The sequence below is a fragment of the Toxorhynchites rutilus genome, chromosome 1 (genome assembly GCF_029784135.1).
Source record: "Toxorhynchites rutilus septentrionalis strain SRP chromosome 1, ASM2978413v1, whole genome shotgun sequence".
Lineage (NCBI taxonomy): Eukaryota > Metazoa > Arthropoda > Insecta > Diptera > Culicidae > Toxorhynchites > Toxorhynchites rutilus.
This window is the reverse complement of record NC_073744.1, coordinates 184,124,611-184,148,305: the sequence shown is the minus strand read 5'-3', so window position 1 is coordinate 184,148,305 and position 23,695 is coordinate 184,124,611. Positions and strand designations below refer to the sequence as shown.

General features: G+C 39.9%; 1 protein-coding gene across 1 annotated transcript in view; it reads left to right on the top strand.

The window, feature by feature from the left end:
- The window catches only part of LOC129766510 (beta-alanyl-dopamine/carcinine hydrolase), a 41,335-nt gene extending 18,989 nt beyond the window's left edge, over positions 1–22,346 (top strand). The window contains exons 2-7 of the mRNA XM_055767078.1: positions 1,328–1,421; positions 15,690–15,793; positions 21,038–21,145; positions 21,206–21,440; positions 21,510–21,630; positions 21,696–22,346. Coding sequence (XP_055623053.1) covers positions 1,328–1,421; positions 15,690–15,793; positions 21,038–21,145; positions 21,206–21,440; positions 21,510–21,630; positions 21,696–22,104 — 1,071 coding nt within the window. The 3' untranslated portion in view covers positions 22,105–22,346. The remainder of the gene's footprint in view (positions 1–1,327; positions 1,422–15,689; positions 15,794–21,037; positions 21,146–21,205; positions 21,441–21,509; positions 21,631–21,695) is intronic.
- The last annotated feature ends 1,349 nt before the right edge of the window (positions 22,347–23,695 follow it).

Here is a 23,695-nt window from a genome sequence, read left to right as displayed (position 1 = left end):
GTGTGGATTCCCAAATATCACTGAAGGGTTCCGAAGAATCGAACAACAATGAACATGCAAAACGAAAACGACAGAAATAAAATATGGCCTTGCGCAAAAAAGGTGGAACAGGTCCAATCCGGGATTATTAGTTGGATGAGAGAAAAAAAAATGCTGGCGAAAAGCCCCGACAGCATAACAAAGGTCAAGGTGAACGGACGCAAAACCCCGAACACATGAAATCCCAGGCTCTCATCCAGATGATTCTGGAGCGTGGTTTACCGATTTCAACCCGCGCTCATGAACTCGAACTCGTGCACTGCAACATTGAAATCGATTTATCATTAGCATGCCGTTTGCGAGAAATATGCAAATTGCTGTTGTCGGGTTGTAAAACACATAAGTAATTGCACGCTTTGATTGGCTATATCGTACGACCTGGTGCATAAGCAGCACCTACTTCTTACTGCTGCTCTCTGTGTCAGACATATGCAGCAGTGTTAGACCCGACGGCGCCTATTTCGCTAAGCGGGGCTATCAATCAACTCGTTTATAGCTCCCATTTTACGCAGGCATCTCTCAATGGGGGGAGGGACGCATTATAACTTCATTACCTATCCGAGCCGTAAGGTGCCTGAATTGCCTCAGGGATAACCCTTGGCTGTGTGATAGATCAACTGTTCATGGAGTATAACAGAATCAACTCCAACAACTGTCGTACTCATTAATGCTCGATTGATTCCGGTAGACCCGCTAAAAGCCTTTCTCCTCAGTTTGACCTTTACTGCGATAGCGATCCCTTCAGACATGCAAAGTTGTTACGGACAGGAAGGCCCACGATCCGCTACAGCAGACAACGAACAATACGACACCAGTGAAATAAACATAGTGATCAAGTCAGCCCGATAGAATAATCATTACTCGCCGCTAAGCTACGTGACTAATGGTTTCACGATCGATCCGGTCTTCGCTGACACCGCTGTCACATTTTTACCAAGCCCAGGGCCCTGATCGATCCGATCAGAAATGATCGGTAAACCTAGATAAGCCGAGATTAATCACGACCTTCGATGGTGTGACCAGCACGGATTCACTAATCTGACGCAAATAAGTTTTTTCCGGTTCGAGTTGTGACAGAAATAAAACTGACATAACAAAATGACGGATATTGTCTTTCGTTCAACTCGCCTCTCAAATAGATTAATCCACTCTATCAATCAATAATCGTTCATTAACTTAATACGCTGTCAACACACGTCAACATTATTGGAGTATCTTAATCACAGCATCGTTTATTGATTATTCATTTATATTATCGCTTTCGCTTTCTGTTTTCCCCTTGCCCTAGGGTCGCACCTTCGCAGCGCTCATCAAGAATTTCCTCCAGCTGTCCGGACCGTTGAACGAGACCTACCTGCCGCTGTACAACACCGATGAAGGAAGTGAGTGTTTTTCTTGTTGTTGTGTGGGGTATCGTGTGCTCGTGCTTGCCCGCTTGAGAACCATAAAATTTAATGGTGTAGCGCGGCAGCGTTATTTTTGTCTAATTGCACTCCACAGATTTTATCCGGCACGGGGGAAAGTACCACCCAACTGTGTGGTTAGCGAACCCGGTTCGGGTGAATTTATTCAAGGTTCAGGGGGGACTTTTACGAGCAGTTTTCAAGAATTTTTTTTTTCGTTTCTAAGAATGTTATATTGTAAGAAAGAAGGCCAGTTTTAACAAGTTAATAATTGAGAAGAAAATAATAAAAAACTAGAAGTGGGTTATATCTCTGATATAACCGCAAGGTGGACGTAGGGCTAACGTTGACTTAGCAATAAATAAGTAACAAGCATATAAATCTTAGACATTTCATCTTTCGAGTAAAGTGATTATCATACCACTTCGTTTAGCCGGAAAAGAATTATTAACGCTCAAAGGGGGAATCGATTCCTCCTCGGAAATACCCAGTGCAAATAGTACCCATTCCCCAAGCCCCGACGATTTGAAACATCATTGATCCGGGCCAGGATTATTAACACTTGAGAAGGAATGGATTCCTCCTCGGAATTACATAATGAAAATAAGACCGCCTTCTCAACAATTACAACTTCCCAAGAACGACGATCGATTGCAGCATTCGTGAACAAATAATTTTAAAACGCTGCTTCCATTAATGTGATTTCTTCGATATGTAATATAATATCCACTACACCATGTCAGCAAATCCATAGTCAATGGCACCCATTGGTATTGAATTATCATCGATACCACGATTTTCGCTAAATGCTTCTTTCAGTTCGGCCTGCAAAAACTTTTCTGAGCTCTAATCCATCAAATTTGGTGTCCCTGAAAAGGGTCGTTGATTATGTGCTAAGGTAATAGCACTGTGCTCCCGTGGCCGAGTGGTTAGCGTCACACCTCACATGTCAGGGGTTCGGGTTCGATTACCGTTCTGGTCGGGGGAATTTTTCGTCAATGAAATTTCCTCCGACTTGCACTGTGGTCACGCGTATTCTAGAGCTTGCCACTCAGAATGCATTCAAGGCGTGTTATTTGGCATATAAATCTCAACTAAGTACTAATAAAAATGACGCAAGTAATACTACGTTGAGACGGCGAAGTTCCTCTAGGAGCGTAAGTGCCATTTAAGAAGAAGAAGAAGAATAGCACGCTCTCTTCGGATACGACGGGCCAGCTGGATGTCCTTTGGCATGATGTGACGCGTTTTGCGTGGCTTAGCAAATTGGCTGACTAAATATGCCTCGCATGCCTCCTGCAGTGCCATAACAGCGGAACTTTGGAAGCGCAAGCCGGTTTTGAAGTCCTGGGCAATTCCACGAACCAAACGCTGCAAAGGTAGCTTGCGAATCAGCAATTCGGTCGACTTCTGATAGCGACGAATTTCACGCGAAGCGACTGTTCCCGGTCGGTAGCGATGTGGTTTCCTCACACCTCCTGCGGCTGGTGCGCTTTTCCGAGCTGTTTTCGTGGTGCCTTAACACCGGTAGATTTACGAGCTGTCTGCTTGTTCCCAATGTAACAAGTCTTCACGGTACGAGAGTAGAGGTAGAAATGAACGAATGCAAAGGAAGCGTCATGTTTCATACCCATCCGTTCGGTTCAACTGCAGAATGATGATGATGATGATGATGATGGTCCCGCCACCTTCCCCTACAGAGGTTTGAGCAAGACGAGTTATCTAGAAGATATTAACTTTTTTCTTAGCTTTGAAATCAGTTTACCAAAAAAAACGAACTGATTTTACCTACAGATATAAATTCAAAAAATGTTATTTTATTACATTATCAAAAGAGAAGCCAATACTCAGTCTCATCCTCCACTGAGCCGATACGGTCCCGACGAGTCCCTTGCAGCCAATTGGTCCACCAGAGCACGAGTCCAACCGCCAGCCTAGTTTTGGACAGACAATGACTATCCCCATCCAGAGAAGTCGAGAAATTTTCCATTACGGAAAAATCCTAGACCGGCTCTCACAAAAACTTTTATTTTATATCCTTTATATCTGTGAGACGCGCGCGAGGCTCAAACTTATGTAGACTACTTTTATTTTTTTTTAAACTAATACATAAGAAAACAACAAAATGAAAAATAAAAATAGTCCATCATCACCAAGATCATCACAGACATAATACTGATAAATACAAATTAACAAAACAAATAATATTGAAAAAAAAACAAATTCCACATATAATCCGTTAAAAAAACTTCGTCAGATAAAGTATTCATTAAAAAAAAATGTATAAATAAAATCTACAATAAACTGTCCACACAAAGTTATCCGTTCGTATAAAACTTCGTCAGTTACTATAATTCGTCAAAAATAAGAAAAAACATTATTCGGCTGTTAAGAAAATACAGCTTTAATGTGAGAAATACAGTGCCTCTTGAATTCTGTTAGTGTTGTTGCGCATTTAATATGGCTTGGCATCGAGTTGAAAGCATTTATTCCTTTGAAATACAACGAATTTTGTGAAGCACATGACAAGAAATGAGGTGTTCTTAATTCATTCGCGTTTCTAGTGTTATATCTATGAAAATCACTTCCTCTTTCAACTCGATCACTCAAATATCGAGGCAGCAAACCGTTTACTACTTTAAAAATGAACACCATAGTTAAATAAACAATTCTTTGCTTCACGGATAACCATTGCAGAGCGTTCAGCATCAAAGATGAGGAAGTGAACCTATTACATTTTAGAATCAATCGCATTATTTTATTCTGCAAGCGCTGTAACCTCGATATTTGTGTGTCATTGGCTAAAAATAGAATGGAAGAACAAAAGTCTAAATGAGGAGAGATGATTGATTTGTACAGTAGTATTTTGCTGTGAATGATCAAATCGTTTTTCAATCGACATAAGATTCCATACTTTTTGGCAATTTTCTTGATGACATTGTCAATGTGAGTGTTGAACTTGAGTTTGTCATCAATAATCACGCCAAGATATTTAATTTCCCGAACACGATCAATAGTCTCATCATCAATTACAATAGAGACGTTTTCATTAGAACGATTTCGCGAGATTACCATGTATTTAGTTTTACTTATGTTCAATTTTAACTGCTTATACTTCAACCATCTACTTAAAGAATGTAAATCTCCATTCAAATGTAGCACGACCTGATTTAAATCATTAGCTGCAATGAATAACACAGTATCATCTGCAAAAAGATTGATGTCACAAAATCGTAAAACTCGTCGCATGTCATTAATGTACATAATGAATAAAAGGGGCCCTAATACACTTCCCTGAGGTACTCCAAGATTATTCCCTACGGGACTGGAAATGAAATCGTTAAAAATAGTCCTTTGAGTTCTGTCATACAAATAGCTTTCAAACCATTTATATGCAGTACCCGTAATTCCAAAGCGCTTAATCGTATTCAACAACAAGGGCCTAGAAATTGTCTCGAAAGCGCGTTTTAGATCCAAGAAAGCAGCAATGATGGTATCTTTAGATTCTAATTTCTCTTTCCATTTTGCTAACACCAAATTCAATGCGGTTTCACAGGAATGACCTTCCCGATATCCCGATTGTTCTGGTATTAGCAAAGCGTTGCGGTTTAAATAGTCCAACAGCTGGCCTTTAACAACTAGTTCCAATATTTTCTCTAATGTGTGCAACATGTTGATGGGACGAAACTCTTCGGATTTAATCGTTCCAGCAACCTTCTGAATGGGGACTATTAGGGATTCCTTCCATACCAGAGGCACATGCCCAGTTGATAAAGATTTATTAATAAGGTCCAGCAAGATGTAATCAATGACATGGAAGCAATCTTGAATAACTCTAGCGTTAACATTATCTACTCCAGCCGTTTTTCCTAAAGAAAAGCAAATACTTCTAAGTTTGTCTATTGTAATTGGGTGAAAACACTCAAATCTACAACTACTATTGACGGGCTGTTTTATTTCATCAGGTTCATCGACCAGTTCAATGGATTGGTTGATCAATGAAACACTATTGATGAAATAATCGTTAAACTTAGATGCTATTGCCTGTTCAGACTGTTCAAATGTGCCATTAAAAGTTATGGACCGCGGTTTGATATTGCTAGGCTTTAATAAGGATTTCAAAATTTTCCATAACTCTTTGCTGTTGTTTTGATGCTGATCAAATGAGGAATGGAATTGGAAAAGAAGACCATAATGCATAGGCGTCTGAGTGCGACCGTCCTCATCTCACATCGCCGAATCAACTGAATGGATTTCCAGAGCGTATACGAGCTTATATACGGTTTCAACAACCTGTTTTCTAAGCATTTTGAAAGCTATTGAAACAAGTTTTCGGGTCAACAATTAACAATCATATAACTTGTGAACATTTTGTCTTCCTAATGAAATGATTATCATACCACTCCGTTCAGCCGGAAAAGAGGTATTAACGTTCAAAACCTTGCAGTCCAACGCCACTCTCTCGTTTTCGAAACTTTGCCCTTACAACCTGGTACAGGAATGAAAGAGGTAGTCCTACGTCAAAAGGAATTCCATTCTAAATTTTGTTCAAAATTGTACTAAACATGCTTATTACCACAGTAAAAGGAGCAAAAGTATTTGTTGACCGCAAAGTTTATGTCCGGTTGTATTTGCAGGCAGATGACACAACCCACTGCATCTGAGTAAGAGACCACCATCACTTCCCGGATCTCGTCCGATGTTGTTGGTGACTTTTACTTGTCCAGATCAAGCTCGCATTCGCTGGTATAGATACAGGATTGCAGTTCTCCATGTTGAACCGTCCTAGAATTCAGTCGATATTGTGGTGCTAGCATACCGATCTTGAACGATACCCTGTCCCAGGCAGAAATTTGCTTCGCAAAGATCCTTCATTTTAAAGCGGTCGTGAGGGAACGATTTCAATTTCCGATTTGCCTTGGCATCATTAGTGAAAATTATAAAATCGTCAACGACGATGTAATTGTTGGTTCAAAAGCGCAATTTAGGCTCCACCCAAATTCAAAGAAATATGTGGGGGAAATCAGGGTAAAACCGACACCCTAAGGATTTCCTCATATTGCCAAGGCCTCTCATCGTCACAGAACCTCCCTTGAACTATTCATGAATCATTCTGCAGTATCTGCTGATCATTTTCTGAGTAGAACTCGAATTTTGATAGAATACAAAAATTTATGCTTTTAGGTGAAATAAATGGGAGTGCGGGTGATATCGACAAATCGAATCAAGTATTCCGCCCCGGGTTCTCGTTATTATGCAATTATTGGGACTAATATTTATTCACCTAATCTACGATTTCTAACGAAAACTTTTAAATCTATTTGTATTTGTTTTTCCTAACAGTTATAGGAGAAGTGTGTAATATGCACCCCCTAAGCGAGAAGCTGAGGGTAGATTAGTTAACCCTCAGACATCTGTACTCGTTCTGTATTTTAGATACTGAATAACAAAAGTGCTACGAATTTTATTTTGTAATTTAATTTTATAATTGTAAATTTCCAATCATACGGTGTTAAATGGCCCAGCAGAAATATAATATGCCCATGAGTTGTTTCTCTCAGAGACTCAGCGAAACAACTTGTATGAATGAGAGATTCCATCAATCTATTTCCTTCATGCCCACCAGTGAAGAGAAGAAACCGTTCCTCCGGTGAGCGTGTTCTCCCAGTGTTCGTGTATTAATTCTCCAGTCCGCGCTCTTGTTTTCCTGCATTCTCTGAGCACATAATATAGATGCCAGATGTGAAGACATGTTTTCGTTGTCAAGACATTTAATACTGAGGTCATTTCAAAGTATGTGAAAACAACTGTTTGTGTGATTTATCGAACATGATTTAGAAATATTGTGATGGTTTGCTCATTTTGTTCATTATGATTACATTTGAAGATATTTATTCGTGCCATGCAGAGATATTTGAAAAAATCATGTGGCATCCCTCACATAAAAGCTATTTCTCTCGTGAGAATGTTTACGGCCGAAAGCGAACAAATTGCCCCGATCGAGGGTATACCATACTGCCCGATGATAAGCTGATGCGAAAAATATCAAATTGAGAAAGAAAAGAATCCTTTCTTACCATTTTCTTCATCTGAGATATTCACTGGGAACTCGACTCAATAAATATGATCCACAGCTATCGCCTCTGAATCGGTTTCAAATTACCTTATAATATGATGTTATGATGTTATAATATGATGAGATAGCAAAGTTTCTCGCTGCATTGTGGAACCCACCTAATTTTTCAGCTCCTTTTTGATACCCGAGTCGATAACATATGAGGAGACGACTCCGAATCAAGTGACAAACTATAGTCACGCCATTCGCCTGCAGGGACACCATGAGTTCAGTCATCTCACGTCATTCGCCGCGTGGAATGAAGGCGATAGTTTTTTTTTTCATATTCATCGCAATAAAATTCGAAACATCTTGGTACAGGTCGGACTCGATTATATATAGTCGACCATTTTTTTTCAACAACTATTTTCAAAGCTTATACATAATCGACTCTCAAGAAAATTTCATTAATGTATGAATGTCAAACATTAATAGAAAAATATCTTTTTTTGTGATTCGATTATGTATTGGATTCGAAAATTAACGTTGAAAGTGAAATTGCGATTATATATAATCGAGTCCGACCTGTACAATGAATGAAACCCATTTATGTAAAAAGTGAATCAGTACAAAAATTATTTTTTTTTAGGGGGTCTTCGTAGCCACTTGGTTACGCGTTCGCTTACTAAGCGATCGATCGTGAGTTCAAACTCAGGGCCCTCAATTGTGACCATCTTTGTGTTGTTATAGAATAACTACGTCCACGCAACCATCATCAGCGATGGAAATCGATCCACGGTCGAAATAAGATCGATTCATCCATACAACTGCTCTGCTCTGCAAGACACATCGGGCTGCTGTTCTATAAATAACTCAACAATGATCAATATCAACTGTCTCCGCTGTCCGGTCTGCTGAACAATGGATGAACAGAAAGAATACCCTTACACCTAAATGGCTACTACTGTGTAATTTACCATAATGTAATGGAACAGAAAACTTAACGCCTAAATGGCTAATACTAACTACCATGTAATTTACAATTAATAGAAACATAAAAAACATATGTACATGTACACGATTAAAACCCGGCTCTGCTACAGCTAAAATGCTAATGAGCCTAATAAATAAATAAATGAGATAAAAAAAATATTATTTTAACAAAAATTGCTCGATAATTTAAATATTAGGTCTCAGTATCACCATATGGTGTTGACTGATCACTTAACTTAAATAAAAGTAAAATTTATACCTCGATGCAACGTGACATGTGTGGAACCGCTCAGGTTATGAGGGTACAAAAATTGTAATTTTTCAGTACATGCTTAGTTATTAAATTTTCGTCTTAAACCCTCCTGTTGAAAGCTACGTCACAGTCACAGTAGATCACTCGCAGCGCAACGACTGTTCCGTTACTGACTTCATTCCATCCGAGGATTGCAAAATATGATTCAATTTGATGTGTCTCAATCGATTCACTGATTCAAGAGTTATGATTTTTTGAAAAAAGACATTATTGGAAAAAATGGGGAAAAATTGATATTTCACATCACCCTAAAATGGAAATGGGCACCCTTACAAAAACATTAAAAAATACGGGTCCAATACAGTCATACCTCGATATAAGGCAACTTCGATAGAACGTAACTTTTACCTCGATATAACGTAACTTTTACCTCGATATAACGTAACTTTTTAAGACGTAAAAATAAACAATACAGAAATAGTTTTTAGAGTATAAATTATTTCGAAAAAATGTTTCTAGTAAGTACCGTAAAATGGGGTAGCATTGGTAGTTTTCATTTTGGATTTCAATTTTATTTTTAATAAAAAGGAGCTCGTGGAAAAGCAATATACGGATTGTTTTGTACATTGCTTTTGAGAATTGGTCCACGACAATTTCCCCAATTGAATACGAATGCCTTCAACCTGATATTCTTGAGCGGTCTTTCCACTAACTTTGGACATGTTTCAAGAACAAAATTCAGTGGAATTTCTATTTGGAGATAAAGTAAGTTAAACATAGAAATTATAAAATAAACATTGATACTAGAGATGAAACGGATATCCGGCCTATCCGGCCAATATTTGCTATGCGGCTGGATACCGGATATTGGAAAAAAACCACAATTTCTCATAACATAAATAACGGACGGAACCAGTGGTTGTATGGTTGGCGTAACAGCCTCACAATCCGATCGCCCTGGGTTCCCAGCTGGCGTCGTTGAGATTTTCTGAGGCGAAAAATCTCTGGTTACGTCTTCCTTCGGAAGGGACTAAAAAGAAGTTGGTTTGCCTCTAAGTTGTTGAGTCTAGCATAGAGACAGCATAGATCATAACAAAATAACACATTGGCTAGCTAACATAGCATAGCAAAACCATTTATCCATAATTAAAAACTATTAAATTATGGATGAATGGTTTATTAAATTAATATTTACTCATAATATTAATTTATGAACAGTACTCAAAATTACCCTGTGGTTATTATGATGATGAATAAATAATAAATTTTCGGAAGTTGATGATGACAACCGATTACGCTTAGCTTCGTAAACCAGGCTAGCTTCAGAGAACAGTTTTCACTGTAATATTACTGCAAGGAGCTGAAAGATAAACTCTAGCAATCCTTGCCCTCGATTGACTGCTTAGATTTTAATGACCACCAAATTTAGAATCGATCGCAAACATGATTCATATTTCGTCGATTTCGTTAGCAACGGGATTTTTTTTCCTGAACGCGACTTTTATTTTCATTTGTCACTTCGTTGGAACAATCCTAAAAGGAGTGTCGTGAGTTTCGTGTATAAGGTTTGATACAGTTCCATTTCTTTTGCTCCATTGACAGGTCTTGAAGACGACGATGAGCTGTTACTCTCAGAAGATTCGTCGCAGGATATTTTTTGTACTCCAATAACATTTGCCAGCAAGACTGTTTCAAGAACTCCTAAATATTCTGACTTGATCCTCGGGTCTAAAAAGTGGTTGAATCCTTATCAGAAAAAAAACCATGTTGAATATTACTTGTTGAAAACTTGAATCTCTATTAAAGGATATCCACGGAAACGGGAAATTTATTCATAGTTCATTATTTTTTATGTAGAATTTTTTTTATTTCTTCTAAAATTTATTTATATATTTATTTCTCATCTGGCTAGTTGCCTTAATGATATCACATGTACCGATAAATGAGGAAAAGCCCTTTTGAGTTGTTGGATGTTTTACACAAAAGGGCATAAAAACCTCATATCTTTTCATAATTCCTACTACAAAATATTAACAATAACTAAGCACATAGTACAGAGAAAAAACATAAAAACAAACATTCTCATAAATCATAATAATAAAATTGATTAATGGTCAGCTGCATCCCAATAGGAAGTATCCCGTGTCGGGCACAGGTACAGATCATTGAAGACAGCAACATCACAATTACGAAAACACTTGTAATACTAACCTCGAGCCAACCGCGAGTAATCGGTTACATATTACTAACATAGTAATAAGGCAAACATTGTCGAAATATTGAACTCCCGGCCCCGTCAGGTTGACGCCATATGAGCCTTAATAAAAATATATATTTTGGATAAAAAAAAATAATAATAAAATTAGAGTCATGAATAATAAAATGTATACAGTGAAGCTGCTGATCGTGGTGGTTCTTCAGTATTCCAATGTTGGGTGTTATCCATTTAATAGGTTTCGATTGAATACTGCAGCAGAAGAGTTAAAATCGAACATCTGATAGACTTAGTTGAATCTTGTCGCCATAAATCGAATGGGGTCGTATTGACCATATGCTGAACGACGACCGTCTAGTAACAGGAAGTCCCGCTGTCGAAGGGCTCTAATAGGTGCATATATATTTAGTTGTGTCAATATTTCCGCTGAGTCAATATCGCCCAAAAGTATTTTTGCGACAAACATAACTTGGGCAACATATCTCCTGCGTTCCAACGTGTCAAGCCCGTGGAGCCTACATCGCTCTTCATACGGTGGTAAATTCAACGGATCTCGCCATGGAAGACTACGGAGCGCGTATCTAATGATTTTTTTTGTTGTATTGATTCGAATCTACTTATCCAGTTTAACTGATACGGGCACCACACGATTGCATTTGATTCCAGAATGGAGCGCACCAGTACACAGTAAAGTGACCGAAGACATTGTGGATCACGGAATTCGTTGGATACTTTAAATATAAATCCTAGTTGTCGGTTAGCCTTTGCAATTATGCTGTCATAATGGGGGCGAAAAGTCAACCCTGTGTCAAGGATGATTCCCAAGTCGCGTATTTGATCAACACGCACTAGAGGCTCGTTAGAAATATTGTAATTGTGGATGATTGGGTTCAATTTTCGATGAAACGATATTGCGTTGCATTTATGGATACTGATCGTCAATAAATTATTTGTGCACCACTCTTCGAATTCATTGATCTTTTGTTGTAGAGTGTAGCAATCTTGGATGTGATTTATGGCTGTGTATATTTTGACATCATCCGCGTAGAAAAGGCGACATCCCGGTGGCAGTAGTTTTGATAACTCGTTGATGAAAATAGAAAATAGAAGAGGTCCTAGATTGCTCCCCTGCGGGACACCTGATATGTTGGTGAAAAATTCAGATGACTCAGATCCAATTCGCACACATAGTCTTCGATCGGTGAGATATGATTTAAACCATCTGATGAGGTCATTCGAAACTCCTAGCTTGTCCAGTTTTATAAGCAGTATCTTATGATCGACTCTATCGAAAGCTGCTTTGAGATCAGTGTATATCACGTCAACTTGTGATCCGGCATCTATATTGCGCAAGCAGAATGATGTAAACTGCACTAGATTTGTCGAGACAGATCGCTTGGGGTAAAAGCCGTGTTGATCAGCTGTTATGTAATTTTTACAACTTACAAACAATACTTCATTGACGATAATCTCAAATACTTTGGAGCATGCACATAACGATGTAATACCTCGATAGTTTTCAATGTTTTGCTTATTTCCTTTTTTATAAACAGGGAACATAACCGACAATTTCCAATTGGAAGGAAATATACCTTCACGAAGGGACATATTGAAGAGTAGCGTTAAAGGACGAATCAGTGAGCTCCAGCAATGTTTTAAAACGCAGGCCGGAATCCCATCCGGACTAGTTGATGAGAATTTCATTTTAGAGATGGCGCGTTCAACCTGTTGTTGGTTGATAACAACATTTCTCAATTCAAATGCGTTGATAGTGGTGTTTCTACATGCAGCTGCGGCTTGTTCAGCGGAGGCGATAAAACTGTTAAATACACTCTTGAAGTGGGTGGCAAAAAGCCTGCATTTTTCAGAAGAGGAGGAAGCGACATCATGATCTAGGAACATTTCAGCACGGAGTCCGTTTTCTTTGCGTTTAGAGTTCACGAAATTCCAGAACTGCTTAGGATTTCTTCGAAGGTTGTCTTGTGTGCGGAGAGAATATCGTTTGTACAGATACCGATTGTAAAGGCGATAGCTGTTGCTGGCGCAAACGAATGCCTGCTTACGAAAAGGACACCGGGTTTTTCTATACCAACGAAGAGTTCTTGATCTGATACGTTTTAGGTGTCGTAGATGAGCATTCCCCCATGGCGGTTTGGGAGTAGGTCTTCGAACAGGAACATGTTCCGCCAACGCTTCGTTTACCGACTGTGAGAAATGACTGACGGCATCGTCCACATTCGCTGATAGTTCAAGAAACGTCCAATCTGTTTGATGGAAAACTTCATTCAACGCTACATAGTTAGCTCTACGGTAGTTTAGTTCGACGGTGTTTGAGTGCAGTTCTTCAAATATAGGAGGAATTAGCACTTCAATCTCTACTGAAAGGGCTGGATGACTAGAGTCATTGAGGGTAAGCGGCTCGATGGCTTCAGATAGTTTGCACTGTCCAATCAATGAGTCCGTAATCAACACTAGATCGAGAAGACGTCCTAATCTATTGTGAATTTTGTTGATTTGTCTCAAATTATTCAAATTAAAACCGTCGAGCAGCACAGTACACGCAGAAGAAATATGCGATTCCAAAACATTCACAGTAAGATAATCGGGACTGGTTGAGTTCCATACTAATCCCGACTGATTATAGTCCCCGAATAGGAATGCGTGATCATGCACTCTGAGATTGGAGAAAATGGCTCTGATAGAATCGATATGGTCATTCATACTGATCAGGTCATTCTTACGATCTGGTGGTAGATACAACTAGATCGGACAACTTTAGGGTAACCCACAGATGCTCGAGTGAATGAATAACTTGAGTTCTATCCAGAAAACAGTTTAGTAAGACTGAAACGGCAATTAGCACTCCTCCTCCGCGAATTTTCGTGCTATTGAGATGGTTACGATCATTCCTGTACACATTATAGGAATTACCGAAAAGCTGAGAAGAGAATATCTTCTCGTCGAGCCAAGTTTCGGTGAGCACAATTATGTCGTAATGTGATTCGCAGATTGCGAGAAAAAAATCCTCAATTTTTGTACGCAAACCTCGCACGTTCTGGTAATAGATTTCAAGCTTACTGGAGTGTGTTGCGCGGAGTGGATTACTATCCTGCTCGGGAATTGATGCTGCTCCTGCTGCTTTAGAGGAACCATTATCGGAGACGGATTCCAACCTCACCTGTAATGGTTTGATACAACTTAGGAGAGGTGCAGTATCCACAGATGCTTCGGCAGGACATATATTTGATGTAGCATTACCTGGACCAGCCAGTTCTGTTAGCTGGTTTGAGATGTCCAACGATGATAAACTGTTCGATGCTGAGAGAGCCAGTACATCCGGCTGGTTAGAGGAAGAACACGCGTATAGTCCATCGAAGTGATCGATGTTTGATTGCTAAATCGAGAAATCAATTCGTTGTCTCGCTTTTTTTAGATGCTTTAGATAAATGGGACATTCACTGCTCCATGATGAATGAGTGACATCGAGTAGCTAAAATGTAATCCTTTATTCGCTTCATGCTCAAATGCAGTGTCATCCAGTTTCGTATTCACAAATGAAAAAAAGCCGAATATCCGGCTATCAGGCCTTGAAGCTATTCGGTATTCGGGCAAACTACTATCCGTTTCATCACTAATTAATACCAATTTCACTTCAATTTTCTCAAACCTTTTCCTCTACTTAAAACTGATTATGTTTGTCTACGAAAATTATCTTAAATGGGCATAAGAAAGGTTTATAAATACTGCGGGGTGATAGAAAATTAGTTTTTGCGCATTTTTGAGTAACCATGAACAGTTTTGCATCATTCAAATAAAAAAAAAATCTGCTTCGATATAACGTAACGAAAAAAAAAAAATAAAGTTGCCTTATATCGAGGTATAACTGTATTTAGCTTCACACTATGGCCGGCGACACTGATCGATCAAAGGATCGAGTCGGCTGATGGTTTTCGCACCAAATAACTCGCGAAAATCCACTCTCTTTTCCGGTTCCGGAAACACTCTTTTAGGAGACTAGCAAAAGCGTCTTGCTAGCTCCCACACACGGATAATCTCATCCCTTTTGGGTTCCGGGATCTCGTTCAAAAAGACTTTCTGCAGTGGTATCAACTGCGTCCGTGTTCAATCTTCGCAAAGACTCCTCGATTATCTCAACTTTCTGTCTTTCCTCCAATATTTCTCACTCTTGTTTCGATTGATCATCTTGTTCCATTTCTTAAAACTATTGAAACTCTCGACCCTATTGAAGTTTCCTGGTGAATTTCCATTAAGGGCCGTTCCCAATTCGGCCAAGCCATCCCACTTTCGCAGCGACGACAGAGCACTAGAAAAGACCCTGCATCCATTAGCTTGATTCCACAATCATTGAAATCACCGTGAATTTACCAGAGTTTTCCCGGTTTACTAGATTCCCGAAAACCGTCTTCTGATGCGACCATTCTCGAGTCCAGACAGCTGAGCAAACCCAAGTCTTATTCCAGCCAACACTTCAGGCTCTTCATAATCGGGTCACAGAAATGTTTACTGGAAATCGCAATCAGATCTGCCACAAACCAGAAATATATCGCTATAACCATCTACTCAACAGATGAGTTTACGAGTATTAACGTTGGGCTATCAAGTTTCTTCGTTAGACCTTTCAGACCATGTACTATTTGATATGCCATGTAATATTTCCTCCAACATTTGCCATAACTAAATACCAATATCGTTTGAATCTCTCGTTCCCAGGAAAAGTTTACAACGAAACGTTGGAATCGGTGAAGAAATCTTTCCCACAGTACATTCGTGAACTCGAAGGAACGGCAGATGGTGCACAGGTCGAATTCCATAAGGTATGTATGGTGCAGTTGAACTTCAAAATTAACTACGAATATCAGCTTTCGAAAAATATGAACAACGCGACTACTACAGTGTTCGTTCGGTAACTGGGCGGAAGAGGAAACCCAGTTACCGAACATTCGCTTGCTTACTGGACCGGTATTTTCAACGTCAAATAAAATCGAGGAAAATTTCAATGAACTGTTTGATTCGCGTTGATCGTAAAATTGGATAAACAAAAGGTTTCCACTGGTAGTTTTGCATTGAGTGCGACAACAGGTGTGATTAAAAAAAGTAGTCCAGTTATCGAACGATTAATGTAGTATTGTGGAAGTATTTCTGAGTAGATCATAAATTCCAACTTGCGATACAAGATTCATCATTTAATAATTACAATTAGGCATATCTTGCAATTAAACCCTACGTACACTACATCAATCGCAATTACAAGCGGAAGAAATACTTGGGCTCAAGAGAACACGGAAAAATCTTTATAATGTTCCCGGACGTAATTTAGGAAGGCGCTCAGATGAGATGCTAGATGAGATGTCTTTACCTCCATATTCATGGCGAAAATGATTCGTAGAAATAACACGGAAGGAAAGAGAAACTGCAAGAATAGGCCTGGATCGAAAAATGCAGACTTGCGGGCAAGCTTCAGACAATAACGATTGATGATGGTCCTCCCTGGACGAGTTTTCTTTTTAATAGTTGTACAAAGAAATTTGTTATAAGGAAAAAATCGAACTAGCTGTATCATATAAATATGTTATACTTGACAGAACAGGTTGAGCCATTATCTGAACGCATTTCCATGACATGTCGAGCAAATTTCCAACCTGCTTCAACTCTTCCAAATTTTTGTGGTCTACAGCACACTAACTGACCTCGAGAATTGGTCAGATGCTGTAGAGCATTGGATTAAAACCCGAAGAGTAGGTCGACAATTATCGTTTCCACTTTATGAAGCGAAGACTAGTTCTGCCGAAGCGTCCATTAGATGTTGCTGAAAAGTCTCTGGTAGGCACTAGGTATCGAGCAGTTATTGGGACGTTTCTTGAGCCCGTCCGTGAGCCAAGTTTCGACCTTGATCGACCTTGATTGATGATTGGAATTATAAACACACAAAGAAAGCAAATGAACAAAAATGTAAATACAGTGACTCACAAAATAGTGCCCACTCATTTTTTTATTTCTTTCATTTTTAAAGTTAAAATAAAAAATAAACGCATCGTAATCAGTCTTAAAATCTAATTTATTATATTCTTTTTATGTTTCGTTATGTTGCACTGAGAAAGATAAAAGTTTTCCTTGTAGAAAAAAAGTTTGTATTCAAAAAAACAGTGATAAAATAAAGTACCCACAGTGAAAATCGATATATTTTCGATAAGTTTCTATCGTAAAGGCTGATTTAGACGATGCCAGTCAGCGCTCTAGTTGAAGTATCCAGTGAATAGAGAACAGACACTCTGTTCAAGTTAGAGGTCAATTACTTGTTCGATACTGGTACAAGTAACTTGAACAGAGTGTCTGTTTTCTATTCACTGGATACCTCAACTAGAGCGCTGACTGGCATCGTCTAAATCAGCCTTAAGACCCCTCGATTGTTTATGTTTTGAGTATTTTGATGTTTATAAACAACTGGCTTGGCTCTGGAGCATTTCTCGCGTAACTTTTGAAAAGGTCCTATGTAACATTCACATAAACTCGAGAAAAACGAAGTTAAAGACCGGAACATTGTTCCGCGAATTGTTTCAAAAGGAATCGATCTTTATCACTACTTTTACCACTAGCATCCAATAATGCCTTTGAAAAACCAATCGTAACTGTTGTAATGTGTTTTTAGTTTGAAATTGAAGCCTCCGAGCGAGAAATGTTACATTGGACGTTTTGACTGACAGCTTTGTACATTGGACGAATCACGTTGCACAATGAAAATTTGAAAATAACTACTGAACAACGATCCAAACACTTGCACTTCGTGCTAAAAGCAGATCTTTATTGTTATCACTCGTAGAATTGAACTAAAAACGGTATCTATACCCGAAAATAACAAAAACTCAAATTGTCCAAAGTGCAATTTCGTGTTGTTTTGATTGCTTTATTACTTCGGACGTATCGAGCGTCAGAGGAAAGTGGCGTCCAAAGTAACAGTTGAGTGCTTAAAATTAGAATCTGTACATTGGACATATTTTGTATCGGTGATAAAAAGATGAAAAGTATAGATACTTGAACGGATGTTTTCGCCATGCGTTCAATGATTGAGAGCTAATGGTGTGCATCCATTAACTCGATTTGTTTACATTTGTTACTTAGGACCTTTTCAAAAGTTACGCGAGATTTGTACTTTGTTTTCTGGAGCATTTGTACTTTGTTTTGCATTTGTTTTGTTCGCACTTAGTGAAGTCAAAAAGAAGGGAGAACGCAGTTTATTCAAAAATGACTCCTTTATGCATCCGAAAATTGGTCCTTCGAGATGTCGAGAACGGCGAATTGCACCGGGCGGTTGGCAAGAAGTACGACATCAGCCAAACAGTGGTTGGAAAATTTTCAAAATGCTGAAGACGTCCGGATCGGTGGTGAATCGCCCAGGCAGAGGAAGGAAACCCAAAACAGATGCCAGAACAGCAAGAAGATCATCCTGGAAGTGAAGAAAAATCCGAAATTTACTATCCGGTAGATCCAGGAAGAGCTTCAGCTTTCGGTTTTGCATCAGACTGTCCGTTGTCGCATCGAAGCGCATGGATTCAGAAGCCTTTCATTAGCAAGGCGAACAAGATAAGCCGCTAGAGCACTGAAAGACGGTGCTGTAGACTAACGAATCCCAATTCAAGCTTCTCAATCGAAAGAGGTGGGTTCGTGTTCGGCGCAAGTCGGGTGAAAAGCAGCTCAGATGAGACAACTTGATGGTGTGGAGGTGCTTTGCATGGGGTGAATTGGGCAGCTTGGTGAAGATTGTCGGAATCATGACGGCAGAGTCGTTCTGCAACATCCTGCGTGAAAATCTCGAGGTCAAAACGTCACCATGATGAGCGCTTCGATTTTCAGCAGGATAACGATCCGAAGCACACGCCCAAGATAACAAAGTCATTCAGTGTCGCATCAAACCCCTTGAATGGACTCCACAAAGTCCGGATCTTAGCCCTATTGTAAACCTATGGACCATCCTCGATGCTAGAGTCGAAGTAATCGACGCACAATCTGAAAAACCTTGTGGAGAGCATGTCAAAGTGCTTACAGGAGGTCTTGAAGGCTAACGGAGGAATTTAAGAATTTGACTTTAGGAATGACTACGATGAGTTTACTTTTTATTTTAACCAAAAAAAGCAAGAAATGAATAAAAATTAAGTGGTATTTTATTTTGCCAATCACTGCAAATTTAGAATAAAACTTTGGTGTTTAAACCATGAGGGAAAGTGATAGAAAACATTTATAATGTTATAATGCGCACAAACTTGATGGCCGTTTTCAGGTCGCATTCCATGAAGAACGTCTGCAGTAAAGAATTTAAAGAAGCATCTACCTTTGTGTAGTCTGTTATTGGCTACATACTACTCATAGCATTTGATTCTTGCAGTGGTCTTATCACCATGGCTGAAGTATGGTACCTAGGAAAAAATGGTTAAGAAACAACAGCTAAGTTTTTTTTTCTTTTCACCGTTCATCAATCGACCTCATAATTTTTTTTCACAACATGTCTTTAGTAACTTGACTAAGGTCCAAGTGCACGAAAAAAAAATTTTGTCTAGCAATTTTGTTTCAATCTTTTAATGTTTATTTTTGTGTATTTTTTTCTATTTATGTAAATTTCCATCAGCATAATCAAAAGTTATTGTGATTCTAACTTATATGGTAATCGTGGGAACTATTTGCTAGGGAACCACGCTATAGAGGTGACCCTTCTGGCCTTCGGGTTGCGATTATCATATTAACATACCTTCCCTTCCTCTGGTGAATATAAGGAAGTGGCCGGCGTCGTTATTGACTATTTGAAGTTCGAATCACCGAAACTTGCACAATGAGAATAATTTGCTACTCCCAAGCGTCATGCGGCGTGTTCTTTGTGCAATTTCGCTGGTTCAGGTCAATCACGGAGAGCAACTACGAAGTGAACGGTCTACCCAAGCCCAAGCTCTGTTATTGGCTACATACTACTCACTATGAATCTGTTTGTATTTACTTTAAAATGCACCTTGTACAAATAATTACTAAGCCGGCGATTTGTCCGGCATTTTTGCATCGATGAAGAATGTTGATAAACTCCGGGCAACGACAACAAATGTGTGCCTTCAGCAATTAGGAAGAAAACAAACAATGTTTCCATTCCATCGTCCCGCGGCACACGCCTTCCTTCAAAGTTGCTCTAATGACAGCTGTGCACAGATCACTTTGATTGGATTAATCGATGAAATTATAAACCCCGCCAAGACGCGTGTGTATGCGCGTGTGATACAACGTGCAACTCGGCTGTTATGGCATAAAATCGGAGCACATGCTGTCATCCCACATAAGCTATCCATTTATCGTCTGTTCCAATTATACACATCATTCATTGCTCGTTACAACAATAACAGAATGATGCAGTAATTTACCTGTCGATTCGTGACGTGATCGATAAGCCATTCGCGCAGGTTCACCCTACAAAACTTATGCTGTGTAATCTCGCAATGACACCACACATCAGTGGTTTTTACCCAAAGTAAACCTATTAGGATTTTAAAAATATTATAAAAACATCCGGAATATTGTTCTCTTGCGTTCCACGAATGGTGTGGTGGCTTGAACTTGAGGTCGAACGAGGACACGCTTTGTTGCACAAACAAGCAATGTATCGCCAATATATCCTGCGTGCCAGCCTTTACGGTGACCGACATTTTCCCACCGGGGGAATGCACCTATCCGCATAACGCGCGCTGTTTGCTCGGTAATAACGTGACGTGTCGGCGAGACACTCTAATAAATATTAATGACCGTTCGATAAAGTATTAATTTTAGAAAATTGAGCCTACGACACTAACAGATCAAATGATATCACCCGTTGAATGAAGTGGATTATTCACTCGTTTGACCATACTGAGGGCCGATCAATTTGTGAACAATTAAACTCATCTATCCCACACCAATTGACGGACAGATTCACCCGGTATGCTAAACACCTGAATCACAACACCTCGACCGAGTGAATCCTTGATCCAGTCTCCGGTGGCGACGTTTCGTTTGATTACAATTTGATTACATCGCTGTATTTCTAATTGCAGCTATTTCTGCTGCATATGGACGATATTTTGCCGATTGCCGTCGACGGTAGGAACAGCATCAACCAACCGATCGGGTGCTCCACCATTTGCGTCAATGAACCGGATTGTGTAAGATTGAGATTCGGGAAAAAGATCCAAGCGCCTCATAATGTCCCATTTGATCCACAGGAAATTCTAGCCCATACGGAGGACGCTCTGAGTGAGGTGCTGAACCACTATTACTTCGTCTCGGCCCATATCGTTTCGGATGCGCCCCAAGGCAAGTACAACGTGACAGAGGAACGATTCACATCGCTATGCTACGCCGGCCATCTGCCGGGCTACACCATGAACTACAACCATCACGGGCTGGTTTTCTCGATCAACACGCTGAGTGCTAAAAATTTACACGGTGGAAAGACACGTGAGTGGTGCTTGGTGGTGGTTTATCTCGAGTGACATCTCATTATTTTTATTTCTCGCAACTTTACAGCTCGACATTTTATTACCCGTGCCTTACTATCGGCGGAAAACTTTGTACAAGCGCAACAAATTCTGCGTGATAACGGGGTAGGAGCCGCAGATGGGTGCTCCATTAATATGACATTCCTCAAGTGAGTGTTGTTTGAAACCCGACGGTGGTTTAGGATTAATGAGATAACACTGTTCTTTCCCGTAGACAAGAGGGTGATCGCTTGTTCCACAATGCTGAGATGGGGCCCGCTGATAAGAACCAATCCCAGCTGAACATTCTGACGGCGAGCCCCGGCGAGTACATCGTGCATGCGAACAAGTACCTCCGGCTGACGGTTCCCGAGGTCACCGGTCTGATAATCGACTCCAGCGTGGAACGGATGAAGACGTTCAATTCGTTCAACGCACCGAAGTCCCTGAACGATGTTATCCGAATGCTGGGCGATCAGAGCGGTAAAGATCATACCGTGTTTCGCGAGAGAGACGCAAAAGATATCGTGAAGACCATTTGCGTCGGAATCTTTGACTGCCGCCGGCGGACGTGGTCACTGTACTCCGACAATCCGAAGTTTAATGCCCCCTTGGTGGTGATGCCGTTGGTGATTAAGGAGTAAGCGGTTTGTGCTTGGCTCACAATCGGAGATCGAGAGGTTTCGGAGCGAATCGTTGCCTTTTGCATTTGAATATTGCGCTTCTTATCGTCCCTTCGCTCGATTCTCGCTTGATTGATTCGGTCCATTTTGCTGATCACTTCTACGTGTAATTGTTACTTAAGCCTTAGTTTTAACAAGCAATATTGAAAAGATTCCATTTTGATCGTTATGTTTAAAAATTAGATTTTAATATTCATACGATATTCGGGGGTAAAGTTTTTTTGAAATAGACAAAAGAAAGTTGTCCTTCCACCATGGTAAAGATCATTTTCGGAAAAAAAATGCAACAGACAAAAATAATATTAAAAATTCATTTTAAGTCGGATGTTTTTGAAACCCTCATGGAATAAATAAACATATATTGGGTATGTTTTTGCAAAGTTGGTTTATCCAACCTCCTCTCCTAGGCTAAAAGCCCGAACCTTGAGTTTAATGCTACCCATCAAATCCTGTGCAGCACTTGCACCATTTTCATACACACTTTCATTCACCCTTTCTTCAAATTCTGGTCGTTTTTGAAGACCTTCCTTGTTTTCCGGAGCTTGCCTTTCATAAGCGCGCAGAACTTTTTTTTTTTTTGTCGAAGTTCTGGCAAGTTTGGCAAATATGCCTCCTTCGACACAAAAACAACATCGTTGGCTTCGTGCCACTTCATCACTGGTTTCGCGTATTGGCACGATGACAGATCCGACCAAAACAGAGTGTCACCTTCATGAGACCGGAGGTTGGGCATCAGTCGCTTCTGGAGGCATTCTTCTTCGTATATTTGGCCGTTTATGGGGCCGGTCGTTATATACAACTTGTTGATTGGTTGGACTTTCTTTCCTTACCTTGAAGACATGGAGTGCGACCCGCTTTATTGTCTGCTGGACGAACCAGACGGAAGAATTGACCTTCTTGGTCACGTCTCGAATCGAAAGGTTCGGATTATGCTTGAAGTAATCCCTCACCTTACTTACCTTCACGGGGTCAGTCGTCTTCGTTTTTTTTCTGTGGGTCAAGGCGCCTAGAAGTATATCCTAAGGTGAGGCCGTTTCGTCACTAAGTTGGTTAGGGGAGCGGTATATGAAAACAGTACGGAAGAAAGCAGAAGGGGAAGCTTGAAGCGTGAAAGAGACAGACTGATCAGGAGCGAGCTTCGGCACTAGCGAAGTGTGTTTTGTTTACAAACAAAACACAGTAGACCACCAAGATGGCTGAAGAGTGCTTTTAGCAAGTTGGTCCACCTTAGGATATACTTCTAGGCGCCTTGGTGTGGGTCTGATTTGCAAAAGTGTTTGTTCTACGAACATTGAGAGAAAATGTTGCATTTAAAACTCCGTTCATTTGCAAGTTATTGCAACGTGCGAGAGTATAGAAGAGGTCATTTGTGATTTCTATAATACAGTCTCGCTCAAGCCTTTCTCGAAAAGGCTGAAAGAAGGAGTCTTCGTAGCCAATTGGTTACTCGTCCGCCTAACGACCATGAGCTCAACCCCTGAATGCTTCATTGAATGTTTTCTAAATGGCCTTATCGAGGATGGAGGCGAATGAATCAGTTGAAAACTTTATT